At 57.6% G+C, this 17,205-nt stretch overlaps 1 protein-coding gene across 1 annotated transcript; it reads right to left on the minus strand.

The window, feature by feature from the left end:
- Window positions 1-236: 236 nt before the first annotated feature.
- On the minus strand, window positions 237-16,745 carry Hnf1a (HNF1 homeobox A). The gene is made up of 10 exons (XM_051176508.1): window positions 16,420-16,745; window positions 9,815-10,014; window positions 7,977-8,163; window positions 7,372-7,613; window positions 6,106-6,257; window positions 5,821-6,022; window positions 4,595-4,786; window positions 1,882-2,000; window positions 1,661-1,805; window positions 237-368 (listed from the first exon to the last, which is right to left on the minus strand). The coding sequence occupies exons 1-10, from the start codon at window positions 16,743-16,745 to the stop codon at window positions 244-246; spliced, it is 1,890 nt and encodes a 629-aa protein (XP_051032465.1). The 3' UTR covers window positions 237-243.
- Between the last annotated feature and the right edge of the window lie 460 nt (window positions 16,746-17,205).

Genomic DNA, 17,205 nt, shown 5'->3' on the forward strand with positions numbered 1-17,205 from the left:
AGCAGGATGATCTTCCAACACTGTCCAGAATGGGCTGCCTTCAAGACATTTGTGGTCCCGTCTCAGGCCGGGATACCGCAGAGCCACCCCTCTGTGACGCTGGAGGAGCAGCTGTGGAATGAACGGCCAGCAGCCTATGGCAGGGGACACATGGCAGGCTCAGATGTCCTCCAGCCAGCATGGCCCTGGCCCTTCTCTGTCCCCTATGCAGACAGTACAAAATCTGGGGACCCATCACCGTGGTTACTGGGAGGAGGCCATCTGGGTGGAGATAAAAGTCTCGATGACACCGTGGTTGGATGGCAGCAGATGGCTATGCCCGTTGGTGGAGTCAGAGCTCTGGTACAAAACCAGGCTGCTGGAGGACACTGCAGAAGCAAATGCGGTCACTGGCTGTCGGCCGAGCCCCCTCTGACCTCCACCCCACCTGCCCATCCCTAGGGATGCTCCAGAGGGGAAGGCAGAGCCTCACATCCTGAATCACAAGTCAGCCCTCTCCCCTGCAGGGCCAACAGGGAGCCTCCCAGATGCTGGGCTGAGTCAAACAGTAACGTGGCCATTACCAGAAAAGTTGCTTTGTTTTGCTTTTGCGTTACCGGGGATCGAACCCAGGCCCTCGTGTTTGTATACAGCCCCTCAGAAGGTTATTTTGTACATGTGGTTAACAGTGAATTGCTAACAGTGAAGTTACCCTTGACCACGTGGACAGGCCAAGTCTAATCAGAAGGCTGGGACTAAAGAGAACCCTGAAGCTTCCTAGAGAAACTCTTCTTTGAGGTCAGTTTCCTCCTGCCTGCGCTGGCCCAGTGTGTCCCAGTCTGCTGCTGCCCTGCAGGACGGGTGGCAGACATGCTTCCCCCACAGCTGTGATCCACAGTGTGAATGCTATTGGCGCTGTCTCGAGAGATCCCAAACTGATGAAAGGTGACAGGCCGTGAGCCCTGGGTCCGACCTGTCTACCACCACAGCTGTGGGAATGGTTCCCTCGCCTCCTTGAGTGTGCGTTTGCCCACCTGTACAATGAGGCAGGGTCCCAGTAACTGATGTCAGCCACAAGGGCCAGCTGGGGCATCTGAGGCCCCAGAGGACAGCAGCTTTCCTGAATCACAAAATTGGGGCTAGAGGACACCGCAGACCTCAGCCCTGCAGCCTCCATGACACTGTAGCTGTGAGCTTAGATGGAGGGGCTGAGGGTGCAGGCCGTCTGCTGTGATAGAACGTGAGTCCTCACAGCTTCCCAGACTCCTAGGTGAAGGCTGAGCTCTTTGGTTTTCATTGGTTTGGTTTTTCGAGACAGGGTTTCTCTGTGTAACAGCCCTGGCTGTCCTGGCACTCACTCTGTAGAAACCCCCTGCCTCTGCCTCCTGAGTGCCGGGATCAAAGGTGTATGCCACCACCGCCCAGCAAAAGCTGAATTTCTAATGCTGGCTGCTTGTCCGAAGAATATTAAGCACTGAGCCCTGGGGAGATGGCATGGTGGGGTGAAGGGAAAGAAGCAGATGACCTCAGCTCAATCCTTGGGACCCACCTGCTGGCTAGAGAACCAGCTCCTGAACGTTGCCCTCTGACCTCCATTCAGGAAGCACCGCCCCCCTCATCCGCCCTCAATCCATCATTGAACACACCACCTCATCCTACTGGGAGACAGCAGACCGCTCACCGGTGGGGCTGGTGCTGAGCCGGTGGGCCGGCTGCAGGTGCTGGATGCTCGATGGGTCCTGGCTGGGGATGTGGATGGTGGTGGCTGGAGATGACGGCTCATGAAGCCCGGGCTCACTGGAGGCCTCTGTGTCTGAGGTGAAGACCTAGGGAACCAGGGTAACGCCCTGAGCCAATGGCGTGGAGGTGTGGGGCTCCGGGCTTCAGGAGGCAGGTCCTTACCTGCTTGGTGGGCGTGAGGCTGGCCAGGGCACTGAGGTTGGTGTCCGTGATCAGCATGGTCTGTGGAAGCAGACTTGTGTGCGTGTACTGGGCCACCTCAGGCTTGTGGCTGTAGAGGGCTGGGAGGGGAGGACACGGATGGATAGATGGGGCTTGGAGACCCAGATGGGAGAGATGGATCCCGTCTTCCCATTATAGGGGCCTCAGCTAAGCGGGATGGGGAGCAGCCAGACGACGGCCCAGCATCAACAACAGCTCATCTTGTGTTCGTTCCCCCACTGCCCTAGGTGGAATACAGCCCAGCTACGTAGAACAAAGGAGGAGCCAAGGCAACGGGCCTGTGCCCAGCACGGGGTGTATTAGACACGGGTACTGCTGTACTAAACGTAGGCGGTACTGTTGTACCAAGTGCAGGTGCCGTGCAGTGCTGTGTTCTCTGTTACGCTGAGCAAAGGGACCACAGTAGCAAGCACAGGTGCTGTGGGGGGAGGGGAGCACAGGTGCTGTAGGGGGGAGGGGAGCGCAGGTGCTGTAGGGGGAGGGGAGCACAGGTGCTGTGGAGGGGGAGGGGAGCACAGGTGCTGTGGGGGGAGGGGAGTGCAGGTGCTGTAGGGGGGAGGGGAGCGCAGGTGCTGTAGGGGGAGGGGAGCACAGGTGCTGTGGAGGGGGAGGGGAGCACAGGTGCTGTGGGGGGAGGGGAGTGCAGGTGCTGTAGGGGGGAGGGGAGCGCAGGTGCTGTAGGGGGAGGGGAGCACAGGTGCTGTAGGGGGGAGGGGAGCACAGGTGCTGTAGGGGGGGAGGGGAGCGCAGGTGCTGTAGGGGGGAGGGGAGCGCAGGTGCTGTAGGGGGGAGGGGAGCGCAGGTGCTGTGGAGGGAGGGGAGCGCAGGTGCTGTAGCGGGGGAGGGGAGCGCAGGTGCTGTGGGGGGAGGGGAGCGCAGGTGCTGTAGGGGGGAGGGGAGCGCAGGTGCTGTAGGGGGGAGAGGAGCGCAGGTGCTGTAGCGGGGGAGGGGAGCGCAGGTGCTGTAGCGGGGGAGGGGAGCGCAGGTGCTGTAGGGGGGAGGGGAGCGCAGGTGCTGTAGGGGGAGGGGAGCGCAGGTGCTGTAGGGGGAGGGGAGCACAGGTGCTGTAGGGGGGAGGGGAGCGCAGGTGCTGTAGGGGGAGGGGAGCACAGGTGCTGTGGAGGGGAGGGGAGCGCAGGTGCTGTAGGGGGAGGGGAGCGCAGGTGCTGTAGGGGGGAGGGGAGCGCAGGTGCTGTAGGGGGAGGGGAGCGCAGGTGCTGTGGAGGGGAGGGGAGCACAGGTGCTGTAGGGGGAGGGGAGCGCAGGTGCTGTGGAGGGGAGGGGAGCACAGGTGCTGTGGAGGGGAGGGGAGCGCAGGTGCTGTAGGGGGAGGGGAGCGCAGGTGCTGTAGGGGGGAGGGGAGCGCAGGTGCTGTAGGGGGGAGGGGAGCGCAGGTGCTGTAGGGGGGAGGGGAGCGCAGGTGCTTTAGGGGGAGGGGAGCGCAGGTGCTGTAGGGGGGAGGGGAGCTCAGGTGCTGTAGGGGGAGGGGAGCGCAGGTGCTGTAGGGGGGAGGGGAGCGCAGGTGCTGTAGGGGGGAGGGGAGCTCAGGTGCTGTAGGGGGAGGGGAGCGCAGGTGCTGTGGGGGGAGGGGAGCGCAGGTGCTGTGGGGGGAGGGGAGCACAGGTGCTGTAGGGGGGAGGGGAGCACAGGTGCTGTAGGGGGAGGGGAGCGCAGGTGCTGTAGGGGGGAGGGGAGCTCAGGTGCTGTAGTGGGGAGCACAGGCGGGGAGCACAGGCGTATGCAGCAGACTGCTGGCCCCCAGCTAGCAGGGCAGAGGCTAGCCATACCTCTCTGCAGGACAACTCTGACATGAAACACAGTTTCACCTCTAGACTTGAACTCAGCTAAAAGCAGATTCACTTTCAGCCTCACACAGGTCCCCACTTCCACAGCCCCTGGCTCCACACTAAAGTCCAAAAGGTCTGAAGCCAAAGCGTAGCATAAGGTTGTCCTCCATGGCCCATTTGGTGGGCAATGCAGATCTGGTGTGAGGCTATGTGAGGGTGTGTGGGTGTGTGCGTGCGTGCGTGTGTGTGGTGCCACCCACCCTGTTTTTTGAGACTGTCCTCTCAGTGGCCTGGAGCTCGCCAAGTAGGCTAGACTGGCACCGGCCCCAGGGATTGTTAGTCTCCACCTCGTCAGTTCTGGGTTACAGGAAGTACAGGCTGCCATGTCCCATGCATGCCCCATGGCTTGAGGGATACGTCTTCAGCACTTCACTGACTGAGCTGTTTCTTCCTAACCCTGTGAGGATCTTTAACCTGCTGCGAGTAGTCCCATCTTTTATTGCAGAAATAGCAATGCTCTGTGGACAGGCGCTGCCCATGCTGACTGGGAATAATAAGTAACACGTGATATAGCCACAAGCTACCTTTCTAGAACTGGGAAACTCATAAACCGAAGTGTGCATAGCCCCAGGGTTCAGATGATAGGCTGTGGCCTGCATCCTAGCACCCAGACAAACCTGGGGACATGACGGGTGGACACCAGCATTGCACACATTGAAAAGCTCCTGTGCACACACACAAACAGGTTGGTGGGCCCCCTGTACCACACACAAGCAGACCACAGCACCTGCTACCTGCCCTGTCTTGAGCCTACCCACAGCCAACCTCTAGCCCACCTCCCCTAGGCCAACTCGAGGGTTGCTTACCATGGGGGCTCTGCAGCTGGGCCATGGTGGCCATGAAGGGGCTCTGGGCCACGTGGCTCTGTACAGGGGGTATGAGTGGCTGCTGGTAGGTGGGGTGCAGTGGCTGGGAGAACTGGACCGGCTGCAGGGTGGTCAGGCTGCTGCCCATGCTGTTGATGACCGGCACACTCTGTGCCTGAGTGGAGGCCAGACCTGGTGCAGGACAGGCAGGAGTCAGCCAGACCTCACACCCGACAGTTACCCTGTGTCCTCCCTCCATCCGGCCCAGACCCTCTGAGGGGCACTGTCTTCCCAGTGTGTGGGTTAAAGAGGGAGGGGACGGGTTCACAAACAGCCCTGCAGTAGGACAGGCCACAAACAAGTGGTCATGAAAAGTCATCCGTGCCTTTAGCTCCTCAGCCTGCCTGGCGGGAAAGGCAGGCGGGGAGTAGACTAGAGGCGGCCAGGCCAGCTTCCCTGGAGCCCTGGGCAGTGGCAAAACCCCCCAGCTCACTCTCTGCTCCCTGTGTTTTAGATATTGAGCAGCAGTTTCTGCATATAAAGGGTTTGTGCCTTAAAAAAACAAAACAAAACAAAAACCTAGAAAATGTCACACACATGCACCCTTACCCTGCTGTTTTCCCTATGGTCTTAAGACTATGATTTCAGGTAATTTCTACACTGTATTTGTTTGGTCCACTGTCTGGGATCATGAGTGCCTGGCCATAGGCACTCAGGTGTTGGATGGATGGATAGATGGATGATGATGGGGATGGATGGATGGATGGATGATGATGGGGATGGATGGATGGATGGATGATGGGGATGGATGGATGGATGATGATGGGGATGGATGGATGGATGATGATGGGGATGGATGGATGGATGATGGGGATGGATGGATGGATGGATAGATGGATGATGATGGGGATGGATGGATAGATGGATGATGATGGGGATGGATGGATGATGATGGGGATGGATGGATGGATGGATGATGATGGGGATGGATGGATGGATGGATGATGATGGGGATGGATGGATGGATGGATGATGATGGGGATGGATGGATGATGATGGGGATGGATGGATGGATGATGATGGGGATGGATGGATGGATGGATGATGATGGGGATGGATGGATGGATGATGATGGGGATGGATGGATGGATGGATGAGCCCCTGTGGCTCTTTCCAGATCCCAGGCTGCAGGAGGCCCAGGGGTCCCCTCACCCCCACCTGCTTACCAATAACCAGGGTAGAGGCGCCTGTGTTAGTGAATGTGGGCCCCAGGGAGGCAGGCTCTCCAGGCCCAATGGTCATGACCCCAGGCAGCGAAGCCATGATGAGGTTCTGCGGCTGCTGGTTGAGACCCGGAGATGTCTGTTCCAAGCTGTGCAGGGCTGTCAGGGTGCTGACTGGAGGCAGGGGACCCCCAGTGGCTGAGACCTGTGAGGGTAAGTCCGGTTGAGTCGGAGGGTCCCCACACTGCCTCCTAGCCTTAGAAAATGGGGGTGGAGCAGCTCACTCACCAGCTTGGCCTCGGTGCTCAGTAGGCTGCTGCTGGGCTCCAGGCCTGTGGGGGACACTTGGTGCAAGGCCGCAGACACTGTCACTAAGGGGCCACCGCTGCTTGAGGGCGCCTCGGCTGCCTCACTGGTCGCGGAGTGTCCGTACCGCACACCTAGAGTGGGGAGCAGCGTCTAGCCTCAGCACCCCCCTCCTGCCCCCTCCTGCCCCCCAGACCTCACCGCACCACAGCCCACGGCTTCCAGCTCTTTCAGTTCAGGTCCTGCGGCCCCCACTGCCTGCTGTGTCCCCCTCTGGGTAGGGACAATGGGACTGAGCTGCACAGTGGCTCATAAGAACTAGGTGGAAATTAACCGAGCTGAGCAGAAAGGACTGCAATTGGCCAAATTAAATTAAGTCTCCCTAAAGGGGGCCGGAACTGAGGCGAGCTAGATTGAGCTTTTGCTGAGCGGATCAGAATCCGATTGAAGTGGACTACACTGAATTGAGCTTCACAACCGGCCCCTTATCCACAGGTGCTGCAGCCTCAGATCCGACCAACTGCTGGATGGAAAATTGAAAAAAAATTCCACATTTGCACTAAACACATGTAGTTCTCTCAGCCAATGCAGTATAGTGAACATTGTAATTGCACCTGCATTGGGTATTGTAAGGCGTCTAGAAACGATTCAGTATACAGTAGGATTCACATGGGTGTGAGAGAAAGACCATACGAGATACCTACAAGAGGTTCTGGCCCCAGTTCCCAGTCACCAAGGGGTACACTGTGCATAATGAGCTGGGTCCCGGGAATCAGCTGGTCAGACTGAATGGTCGGGTTGGCCCTGATCTGAACATGAGTGAGCTGAACGGAAACGGCTGGAATGGATAGATCCCGAGTGGTCGTGTTGCTCCGGAGTAACCGGGGGTGGGGTTGGGTGGGGTGGGGGGGTGGGGGGTTAAGGGTGGGGGGGTGAGGTCTAGGTTGACTTACAGAGGGTTGGATGGGAGGGACAGCGGTTTTTAGTGAGTGGGCGGGACGGTGTGAACCAGTGTGGATAAATGAAGTGGTTGGGTTCACAGTGTGAACTGGGGTGAGGAGAGAGGGGGAAGGGAGTGGGAGGGAACAAAGTCCAGGTGGGGACACCGTGGAGGAAGTGAGGGGGTGGGGCGGGGAGGGGAGGGGAGCGCAGAGTACGTGGGGGTGGTTGCCACCGCCGAACCCTCCAGCCCTTCTGCCCACCCCGTTTTGACCTCCTATCCCGGGTCCCCTCCCCCACAGCGCTCACCCTGGACCTTACTGGGGGAGAGGGCGGTCGTGGGCAGGCCGGGGGAGCTGTGAGCGGGCAGAGCAGGGCCCGGGCCTGGCCCTGGCGGGGGTCCGTTGTATGTGTCCATGGCCAGCTTGTGCCGAAAGGCTTCCTCCTTGCGCCGGTTGGCAAACCAGTTGTACACACGCACCTCTGTGACAAGGTTGGAGCCCAGCCCCTGCGCCTGTGATGGTGACACCCCTCTCTGGATGCACTCCGCCCTGCAAAGACGGTACCCATGAGCCTCCAGGCCAGGCTCGGAGGAGGCTGGGGGGCCCCGAGGTGGGGTCTCCCCAAGTGCGGAACCTGACAGGCCTGGGTTACAGTACTAGTCCTGCTGTGTGACCTTGGACGGGGGACCCGGCCCCTCCAGCCCGGGTCACGATGTGAAGGAAACATCCATAGAGGAGATGATAGGTGAGTGGCCCCCAAAAGTGATGCCCACCCGGGTGGGTGGGGGAGGCCGAGACTTCACTGCAAAGCAATGGGGAGGACCGATTCCTCTCCACGCTCAGCCCCCATGGGAACCAAAGACCCCTTCCCTCCCCGGCTTGGCCGTGGCCCTGGCTGGACGCCCGCTATACCTGTTGCACTCCTCCACCAAGGTCTCCCGCTCCTCCTTGCTCGGGTTCTTCTGCCTCTCGTAGGCCTGGAACAGGATCTGCTGGGACGCTGGGCCCCACTTGAACCGGTTCCTCCGCCCCTTTTTGGTCGGCAGCTCATCACCTGCGGGCTCTTCGATCAGCCCGCCCTGTCCCGCGTGGGTGAATTCTGCCGGGACAGAGAGCAGTGAGGGGAATCGTGCCCACCTTCACGGTCAGCTCACCTGACCGCCCCGCCCTCTGTCTCCCATGAGGTGGCTAAGGCTGAAGTCATCTAATCTGGACTGGGAGTCGGTCGGTGGAGAGCCTGCATGAACTCTTGAGGCCAACCCAAAGCCAAGCCCCTCCTTCTGCTAAAAGAGGACTTGGTGCTATAAATCCCAGCCCTCAGGAGGCAGAGGCAGGCAGATCTCTGTTGAGTTCAAGGCCAGCCTGCTCTGCATCCCAAATTCCAGGTCAGCCAGGTCTGCACAGAGAGACCCTGTCTTAACAAACTAACAGAACAACAAACAATTCATTAACTTGGCCCGGAGTACAACATTCTCCATAGCTGTGGCCCATTCACACCCACTCACACTGCCTCTGAGGTCATCATCTCGTGAATGTGTACTTCTTACAGATGAATCCCTGTAACTATGTGAGAAGATCAGTGTAATGAGTTATCCCCCACAAATAAAATTAAACTTAAAACAGCAATACAGCCAGGCGGTGGTGGCGAACACCTTCATCCTGGCACTCAGGAGGCAAAGGCAGGTGGATCTCTGTGAGTTCAAGATCAGCCTGGTCTATAGTATGAGTTCCAGGATAGGGCCCCAAAGCTACAGGGAAATCCTGTCTCGAAAATCAAAAATTAAATAATGTTCCTTAGTAAGTGGCTAGTTAAACCATGGTATCGTCCACTAACCACCAACTATTAGAAACCTTAGAAAAAGGGATACCAAGGTGGATGTAGCAGAACGCACTTACCATCCTAGCACTTGGGAGTCTGAGTCAGCAAGGTCACAGGTTCAAGGCCAACCTGGGCTACATAGTGAGACCCCCCCATCTCAAAAAGTAAACAGAGGGCTGGGAGTTTAGCTCTGTGTATGGTAGAGCACATGCCTAATGTATGAGGCTTTGTGTCCAATCGTGCGTGTGCGTGTGTGTGTGTGTGTGTGTGTGTGTGTGAGAGAGAGAGAGAGAGAGATCAGCTTGTCAGCCGTCCTCAACCCGAGGGACCCAACCCCACAGGGGTTGCATGTCATATATTTACAGTATGATTCATAACAGTAGCAGTTACAGTTATGAAGTAATTTACAGCTGGGGCCTCACCACCACCACACGAGGACTGTGTTAAAGTGTTGCTCAGTTAGAAAGGCACCCTTCTTTACACCTCTATGGGGACACTTTACGACCTAAGTAACGGTCACACACCCCACGGGACCTTCCAGAAGCCTCAGCTCCCTGAGACAGGGGCTTACTGTCCCCTCCACAGATTCTGACCATTTACTCAGCCCTGAACACAGCACACAGCAAGTGCCAATTAATACTATTGCCGGGATTCGTCGTTAGCTTTTGTAACCCACGGCTCACTGTATCGTAGTGGCCTCTCTCAATGTCCTGCAAGGAGAGATCCACTATGCGTGCCCGTAGATTCCCGGACCCACCGACCGACCCTCCTCCCTTCCCTCGCTGCCGTGTGCAGGGTGGGCAGTGAATTTGGGGACGCCCTTGTGGCTTCCCCTCACTTGTCTGCGGACAGGGGTGGCGACGCCCCCCCCATGAGCTGTGGAGAGCTGTGGGCCCTGCCAGGGGGGACGCAGGCTGGGGTCGTTACTTACGCTGAGCCACCTCTCGCTGCTTGCGGACGTACCAGGTGTACAGAGCGGCCCGCTTCTGCGTCTTCATGGGGGTGCCCTTGTTGAGGTGCTGGGACAGGTGTGACTGGTTGAGGCCGGTGGTGTCGACCACCTCCCGCTGCGGGATGTTATGCTGCTGCAAATAGGACTTGACCATCTTTGCCACGCGCCATGGATCGTCTCTGGAAGGGAGCAAGGGCACAGTCTGCTCGCCATCGCAGGTGAGGCTGGGGTCCTGGGGACTAGTGGGTAGGACCTGTGCTCAGGTCCCATACTAGGGCACATGTACACATGACCAGATTCCCCCCAGAAGCTATGCCAGTCAGGTAGGGGAGACCCTCACCTGAGACTCCTCCAAAGTCCCTCCCCTCTTCTGGACCTGCGCACACGTATGGGCGTGCGCGCGCATGCGTGCATGGGCACAGGCGTTAGTGTGTGGAGGTCATTTTCTCTTTCTGTGGGGGCTGCAGATGGAACTCTAGCCGCCAGGTTTCTGCAGCAAGTGCCTTTACCAGCTGGGCCATCTCACAGGCCTTGAAAAGTGAGTTTTAAACGACTGGATGACTGTTAAGGGTAGGAGACCTGTCTGGTTCCCAGAACCCCAAATGGCCTGACACAGAGCAAGCCATGGATGACATGGGAGTGAATGGGTGGGTGGAGGATGGAAGGGGGGTGGGGGATGAGGGATGATTGCTTTGGTAGATGGATGGCAACCTGTTTGGCTGTTTGGTTTCACTTTTTTTTTTTAGACAGCTTAACACAAATTAGAGTTATCTGAGAAGAGGGAGACCACAAATTGGGGAAATGCCTCCATAAGATTGGCCGATGGCTGGGCGGTGGTGGCACACACCTTTGATCCAGCACTCAGGAGGCAGAGGCAGGCAGATCTCTGAGTGCAGGGCCAGCCTGGTCTACATACTGAGTTGCAGGCCAAATGGGGCTGCACAGTGCAATTCTGTCTCAGAAAATAAGAGGAGGGGGCTGGGACCGGCATAGCGCCTGCGCACACTCTCTGTCTACTTTAGTCAGCTCCGATTGTAACAGCGCTCCTACCAAACGGCCGTCTTACCGAGTGTCTAGAAAATAGTGACAAGGGAAAGAAAACAGTCTAGCTGGGTGGTGGTGGTGGCGCACTCCTTTAATCCCAGCTCTTGGGAGGCAGAGGCAGGCGGATCTCAGTGAGTTCGAGGCTAGCCTGGTCTACAGAACGAGTTCTAGGACAGCCAGGGTTCCACAGAGAAACCCTGTCTTGAAAAAAGTAAAACATAATCATTACGGAAGCAATTAAACAAGCTATTTTCAGCCCCCAACTGGTTGGGTTTTCCTGTTTGGTACGCAGTGACATAGAGGACTGGCTGCATCTTACATTTCAAGCTGAACTACAAACCGAAGCCGACAGTTCTCTCCGTCCCAACTTCAGCTCAGCCTCACACCCCACAGCCCGCTTCTCAGAGACAGGGCCTCCTGACCCCTTTCACAGGGATCCCCTAAGACCATGGGGAAACAGAGTTACAAGACTATTCATAGCAGAAGCAAAATCACAGCTATGGAGCAGCAGTGAACATAATGTTATGGTTGGGTCACCCCATGAGGAGCTGTATTAAAGGGCAGCAGCTTTGGGAAGGTGGAGAGGCACTGGCTTAGGCTCTCTGACTCCCCGTTTATCAGCAGTTACCAGACCGGCAGGGGTGCAAAGGAGTAATCTAAACTGACACAGCACATAAAACAGGCAAATGACCCCCAGGGGTCACTGAGAGCTGCCTGAATCTCACAGTAAACCCGGAAGTCCGGAAGTACGTTTCCTTTGGGCTCCTCCTCTGACAAAGCTCTGGTTCAGGAAAGTGAAATCTTGTCCATTGATGATCTAGCCCCCTGCCCGCCCGAGAACATTCCTCATCCCGGGGACCCCCCCTGCAGACCCCTCCCTGCCTTCTCCCCCGCCCGCCCCGTGTTCAGGGCCTCTTGGAACCCCACCCCTCCTCCCTTTCCTGGGTGCCAGGCAGGGCTAGGAGGGAAGCAGGGACAAAGTCCAGCTTGGGCTTCTGCAAACATATTTATCTGGTGGCCTCCCTTCTCCGGCAAGGGCAGCCCTGGGCCTCCCCCCCCCCCCCGTGCCCTCTTCCCCTCCCTCCTCTATGAGGAGAATGGCCACTTAGTTCAGGGCACGGGTGGGGCTTTTCTTATGTCCTGCTCTTCTCAATCTCTCCCTGTAAAATTCTCTCTCCCTTCTTCCCTCCCTTCCTCTCTCCCTCCCTAACCCCTAACCTCAACCCCCCCCCCATTTCTATCTCTCTTGATTTCTCCTGTACTAGGGTCAAATAAGATAATAGACAGAGCCGCCACCGTGCACAAGCACACACCAGGCAAACAGAACAGCTCTGAGCGGAAGTGAAAGTAACCCCGCATGACAAGAACTTTTGTTCTTTTAACATCAGCAAAAAGGGATTATAAACTTCCTGGCAGCAGCCAGGCGAGGTGGCGCAGGTCTGTGATCTCAGCACTGGGAGGCCGGCTCAAAACATAAATAAATAAAAATAAAAACCGCCAGAGATGAAAGGGCTCATTTTCTATCTTTGGGAGAAGTCGTCGTCTGTGCCACTTTTTTTGGGGGGGGGATGTTGCTGGATTAGTCTGTTTCTCCCTCCCTCCCGCATGTGTGCAAGCCTGTGCGCACTCATTCTGACTCTGCTGGAAGAAGAAAAGGAATCCCCAGTGGGAACGAAGGTTTGGAGCACAGCCTGGCCCACAGCAAGGGTCCAGTAAGTGGATGCTATTGTAATAACCAGTGTGCTCCTGTCTCCATGGCAGAGCCCAGAAGAGTGAAGATGGGCCCTCAGCTTCCCCTCTCTGTTCCAGCTTTAGGCCCTTGGTTCTCTGGTACCCAGAGCCATGGAGCCAAGGGACTAGACTGAAGGGCCACTCCCCTGGAGAGGAAGCTGAATTTTCAGGTGGGGCTGGGAGTCAGGCTTAGATCTGCAGAAGATTCCCAGCTCTGCTACCTACTCTCTGAATGGCTTAACATCTATGTCCCCACCCTACCCCACCCCAGCCCACCCCTGTTCCCTCAGATATAAAGTAGAACTAAAGACATTTCCTATTTCTCAGGATAGAGTTCAGTTGGGAAGTCCTTGCCAAGCACAAAGCCTAGGATTCCATCCCAGCATCACATAAAACCAGGAGCCAGTGTTGTGGCACACACCGTTACTCCTAGCCTTCCAGAGGCAGAGAAAGAGGCAGGTGGATCTCTGAGTTTGAAACCAGCCTGGTCTACAAAGTGGGTTCTAAGACAGCCCAGCTACACAAGCAACCCTGTCTCAAAAAGTCAAAACAGGTATAGTGGTATAAGCTTGTAATCTCAGCCCTTGGAGATAGAGGCAGGAGGATTAGGTGTTCAAGGGCACATATACTTTGAGGCTAGTTTGAAATCCTGTTGTGGTGTGTGTGTGTGTGTGTGTTTCAGAAATTGTTCAGAAGGAAACCCAAGTTTAATACATCTTTAAACCCTTTGTGAGTGCTTTCTTATTTTGTTTTGTTTTTTCTTGGGGGGGGAAGGGTTGTTTGTTTTCTTTTTTGTTTTTTGAGGCAGGGTTTCTCTGTATAGTTCTGGCTGTCCTGGAACTTGCTCTGTGGACCAGGCTGGCCTCAAGCTGAGTGATCCTCCTGCCTCTGCCTCCTGAGTGCTGGATTAAAGGTGTGTGCCACCACCACCTGTCTGAGCAATTGATTCTTAATGCTCTAAGCCATGCCGGTTGGATACTGCTCAGCTGTGTGTCATGCTGGTGACCTTGTGGCTGAATATTGTCCTCACTGTTCTGCAGAAGGAGCTGGGACTTGGGGAACAGCCCACCTAGCTGTCTGGAAAGGGACAGAGCTGCGATGGGAACCAAGGCAGGGCACTGTCCCATGAAGCATGCTGCATGCTGCATGCTGCTGTGTTCCGGGCTGGAAGAACCCTGCACTTGACAGGGAGGACCAGGAAACAGCAAGGTTGGGGTTTAAGCAGTTGGCAGCCAGGATGGAGCTCTGGGTCCCCAGTGCTCCCTAGGGAGGAGAGGGGTTGCCCTCAGGGAACTCTCACCCCTGTCTGGTGTCAGGGCTCGGGGGGGGGGGGGGGGGGGGGCCAGAGTGGTGATATCACAGGTTTCTCCCTGGAGACGTTTTCACATCAGGAGGCAAGAAACGGACAGAGACAAAATAACGAAACAAATAAATATCCAGAGGGACTGGCGAAGGAGAGAAAGTGGGGCACAGCCCACCTGCAGACGGGGGCTCAGAGCCAGGGAAGAAGGGAGCGCTCCGGAAGTGGGGGCATGCGGGGTCCTGAGCAGGAAGAACAGGACAGGCAAAGGCTAGGAGGTAGAAATCAGCTTATGCATCCAGGACCAACAAAGTCAGCATCCCATGGACCAAAGGGGGGGGCTGGAAGAGGAGAGGGGAGGAGGGGGAGGGGAGGAGGGGGAGAGGGGAAGAGGAGGGGGAGAGGGGAGGGGAGGAGGGGGAGAGGGGAAGAGGAGGGGGAGAGGGGAGGGGGAGAGGGGAAGAGAGGAGGGGGAGAGGGGAGGGGAGGAGGGGGAGGGGAGGAGGGGGAGAGGGGAAGAGGAGGGGGAGAGGGAGGGGGAAGAGGGAGGGGAGGAGGGGGAGGGGAGGAGGGGGAGAGGGGAAGAGAGGAGGGGGAGAGGAGAGGGGAGGAGGGGGAGAGATTTGCCCCAGGTCACACAGTAGAGACCTGAAGGAGAGCTGGGATGTCCCCTTCTAGGTCTTTGACCCATCGGCTCCCATGGGGAGCTCACCATCACCTCTCCCAGCCTCAGCCTCCCCACTACCCAGGCCTTTATGGGGTCCTCCAGGCATCTCCCCAGCGTCCCCAGCCCCGTCCTGACACGAGAGGCCCCGCTTGCATCCCTGGGACATATTCAGGTCCCCTTTGTTACCTGAACAATAAGTAACCCAGGTAGTTAGTTATAAACTCCGCAGGAACAAGGAGCTGGTTGATAATTTATAGCAACATCTCGAATTTAAATGGAAAGCAAATAGCACGCTGTTAGCATTAAAGAAAACCAACCTGGGAGGGAGGACTCCAGCCTCCTCCCTGCTCGGCCTCTCTCCACTGCCCCTTCTCCCAGCGAGACCCTCTCCCTCCCTGGCTCCTCGCTTTCCCAGCTGCCCCAGCCCTCTCCCTCCTGTCCTCTCCGCTGCCCCTCTCCCTGTCTGTCCCCAGGACTCTGCTGGCCCCCAGGGAGCACTTTGACCTCTCAGCTGCTTTGGACCAAGCCCCACTCCAGCCTCTATCTCCCTCACCATGGGGGCTGCTGACCAAGAGCTCCACCAACCCAGGTAAGAAGGCCCTCGCCAAGCCCTTGCCACCCTGCCCCCTGAGCCCCTGGTCCCGTCTGGGGCCCCTGGACAGGTTAGGCCCAGCCCCACCCTATCCAGGGTTCTTGTGCCCTGGGTCTGGCGGTACCTGGCCCTTTGCCCCTCCCCTGCAGCGAGGCAGCCCTTTGCCCTCTCTTCCTGCCAAGCCAGGGGGCCTGACTGCTTCCCTGCCCCTTGCCCAAGGCCCGGGGAGGTTCCCCAACACTTCCACCAGCCCTCCCCCACCCCAAGCAGGATCAGGACCTTGGACAGAAAAGAGGCTGCTTCCTGACTATCCTCCCAAGACCGCCAGGCAAACTCCCCAGCCCTCGGAGCCTCAGTCTCCCATCTGTGAAGCTGATTTAGTAACAGCTTCCTTCTGGGGACTCAACTCCATATTATGGGAGTTCAGGCACCCTGAAATCCCAACAGAAAGTAGCCAGCAGGGAGATATTTGAATGAAAATGGAGGCTTTGGGGGGGTTCCCCACAGCCCCCAGGTCACCCTCCGCCCCCAGTATCACCTTTCTCCACCCCACCCCCCACTGGGCATCTCCCAACCACATCCCTACAAGTTAATGATCACAGGCCTTATCAGAGCCTTTTGCTATTTATAAATTTATAAAACAAAAGAAATAATAAAGTGCATGGGTAATTAGTAACCAGGTCAGCTCTGCTGAGGAGAGAGGCCGCATCAAGACTGGGACCCACCCAGCACCCCAGGAGATGGGGAGTCAGACCACAGATGAGGGGGTTAGTATGGGGAGGCCGCTAGCCCTGCTACCCCAACGGTGGGTGGGGGGTGTCACGTGGCCACACAGGGACGTGGTCCCTCTGCCTCAGGTAAGAAATCCCCGCCTTACCCAGTTTAAGGCCCTGGTGCATCAGGAAATCCCCTAAAACCCCAACCTCAGCCGCCCTCCTAAGAAGTTGTGGACCCAAACCTGGGACCTGACCACCCAGCCGGGAAAGTGGAGTTTGTGGGCTACAAAGGACCACACGGGCTGGTTGTTCAAGCATTTTGTTGGAGCTCGGTTTCTTTGTCCTTCGTTTCAAAGTGACCTCCCGCCTGCGCCTCCTCCCTAAGGACCGGGCTGCAGACAGTAGCCCACAGAGGAGTAGGTCCAACGAGGGCCCCTTGATCTCTCTCCGCTCGTGACCGCCAGCCTGAAGGTCACAGCTGCCGGGGACTCTAGACGGGAAGTGGGCCGATATGGGGACAGGGTGGGACCTTACTGCAGAAGTGACTCCACCACGGCTTTCTGGTGGGCTGCCTCCTCCGGGCTGAGGTTCTCCAACTCTTTCAGAATGGGTGGCGCGAAGTCTTCCCCATCGTCATCCGTGTCGTCTTCCGAGCCACGCGTCTCCCCCAGGCCATTGGGCAGCTCGGCCAGGTCCCCTCGACTCCCACCGCAGGCCTCCCCCTTGTCCAGGGGAGCATCTCCAACCATCAGGTAGGGCCCCGGCTCCCCCAAGGCCTGAATCAAAGCCTCCTTGCTCAGGCCGGACTCGAGCAGGGCAGCCAGGAGCTCCGTCTGCAGCTGGCTGAGCTTGGAAACCATGGCTCCACCACCACCAGGCCACGCGGCCCAAGGCCACTGAGCTAGCCGCCTCCCCCACCCACAGCCGGTGTCTACTCGCCCGCAGGCTGGCAGTCACGAACCAGGCTTGCTGTACCCACTGCCCCCCCAAATCCCACTAGTCAAGCCCTGTGGGCACCCCCAACCCCCAACCCTGGCCCCAGCGGCCAGTGAATCAGGGCCCCTGCCTGCTCTGTTTACATTGGAGCTGGGGAAATTCTCCAAGGTTCATATTTATCCGTGTGCTTAGCGAAGGGACTGAACTTTGGACTTCAGCCTTGCAAAGTGCAGGCCTCATGGCAGCGAGAGGACCAGAAGCCTCGGCCTGCAATTGGGAGTGAGGAGAAGGCGGGTGGAGGAGGTGGAGCGGGGCCGGGCGCAGGAACAGAGGAGCCAGGAGGCCCTGGAGAGCTGTACTGGGCCCCACTGCCCAGGGGTCTCA

Source organism: Phodopus roborovskii, unplaced genomic scaffold (assembly GCF_943737965.1).
Source record: "Phodopus roborovskii unplaced genomic scaffold, PHOROB, whole genome shotgun sequence".
Lineage (NCBI taxonomy): Eukaryota > Metazoa > Chordata > Mammalia > Rodentia > Cricetidae > Phodopus > Phodopus roborovskii.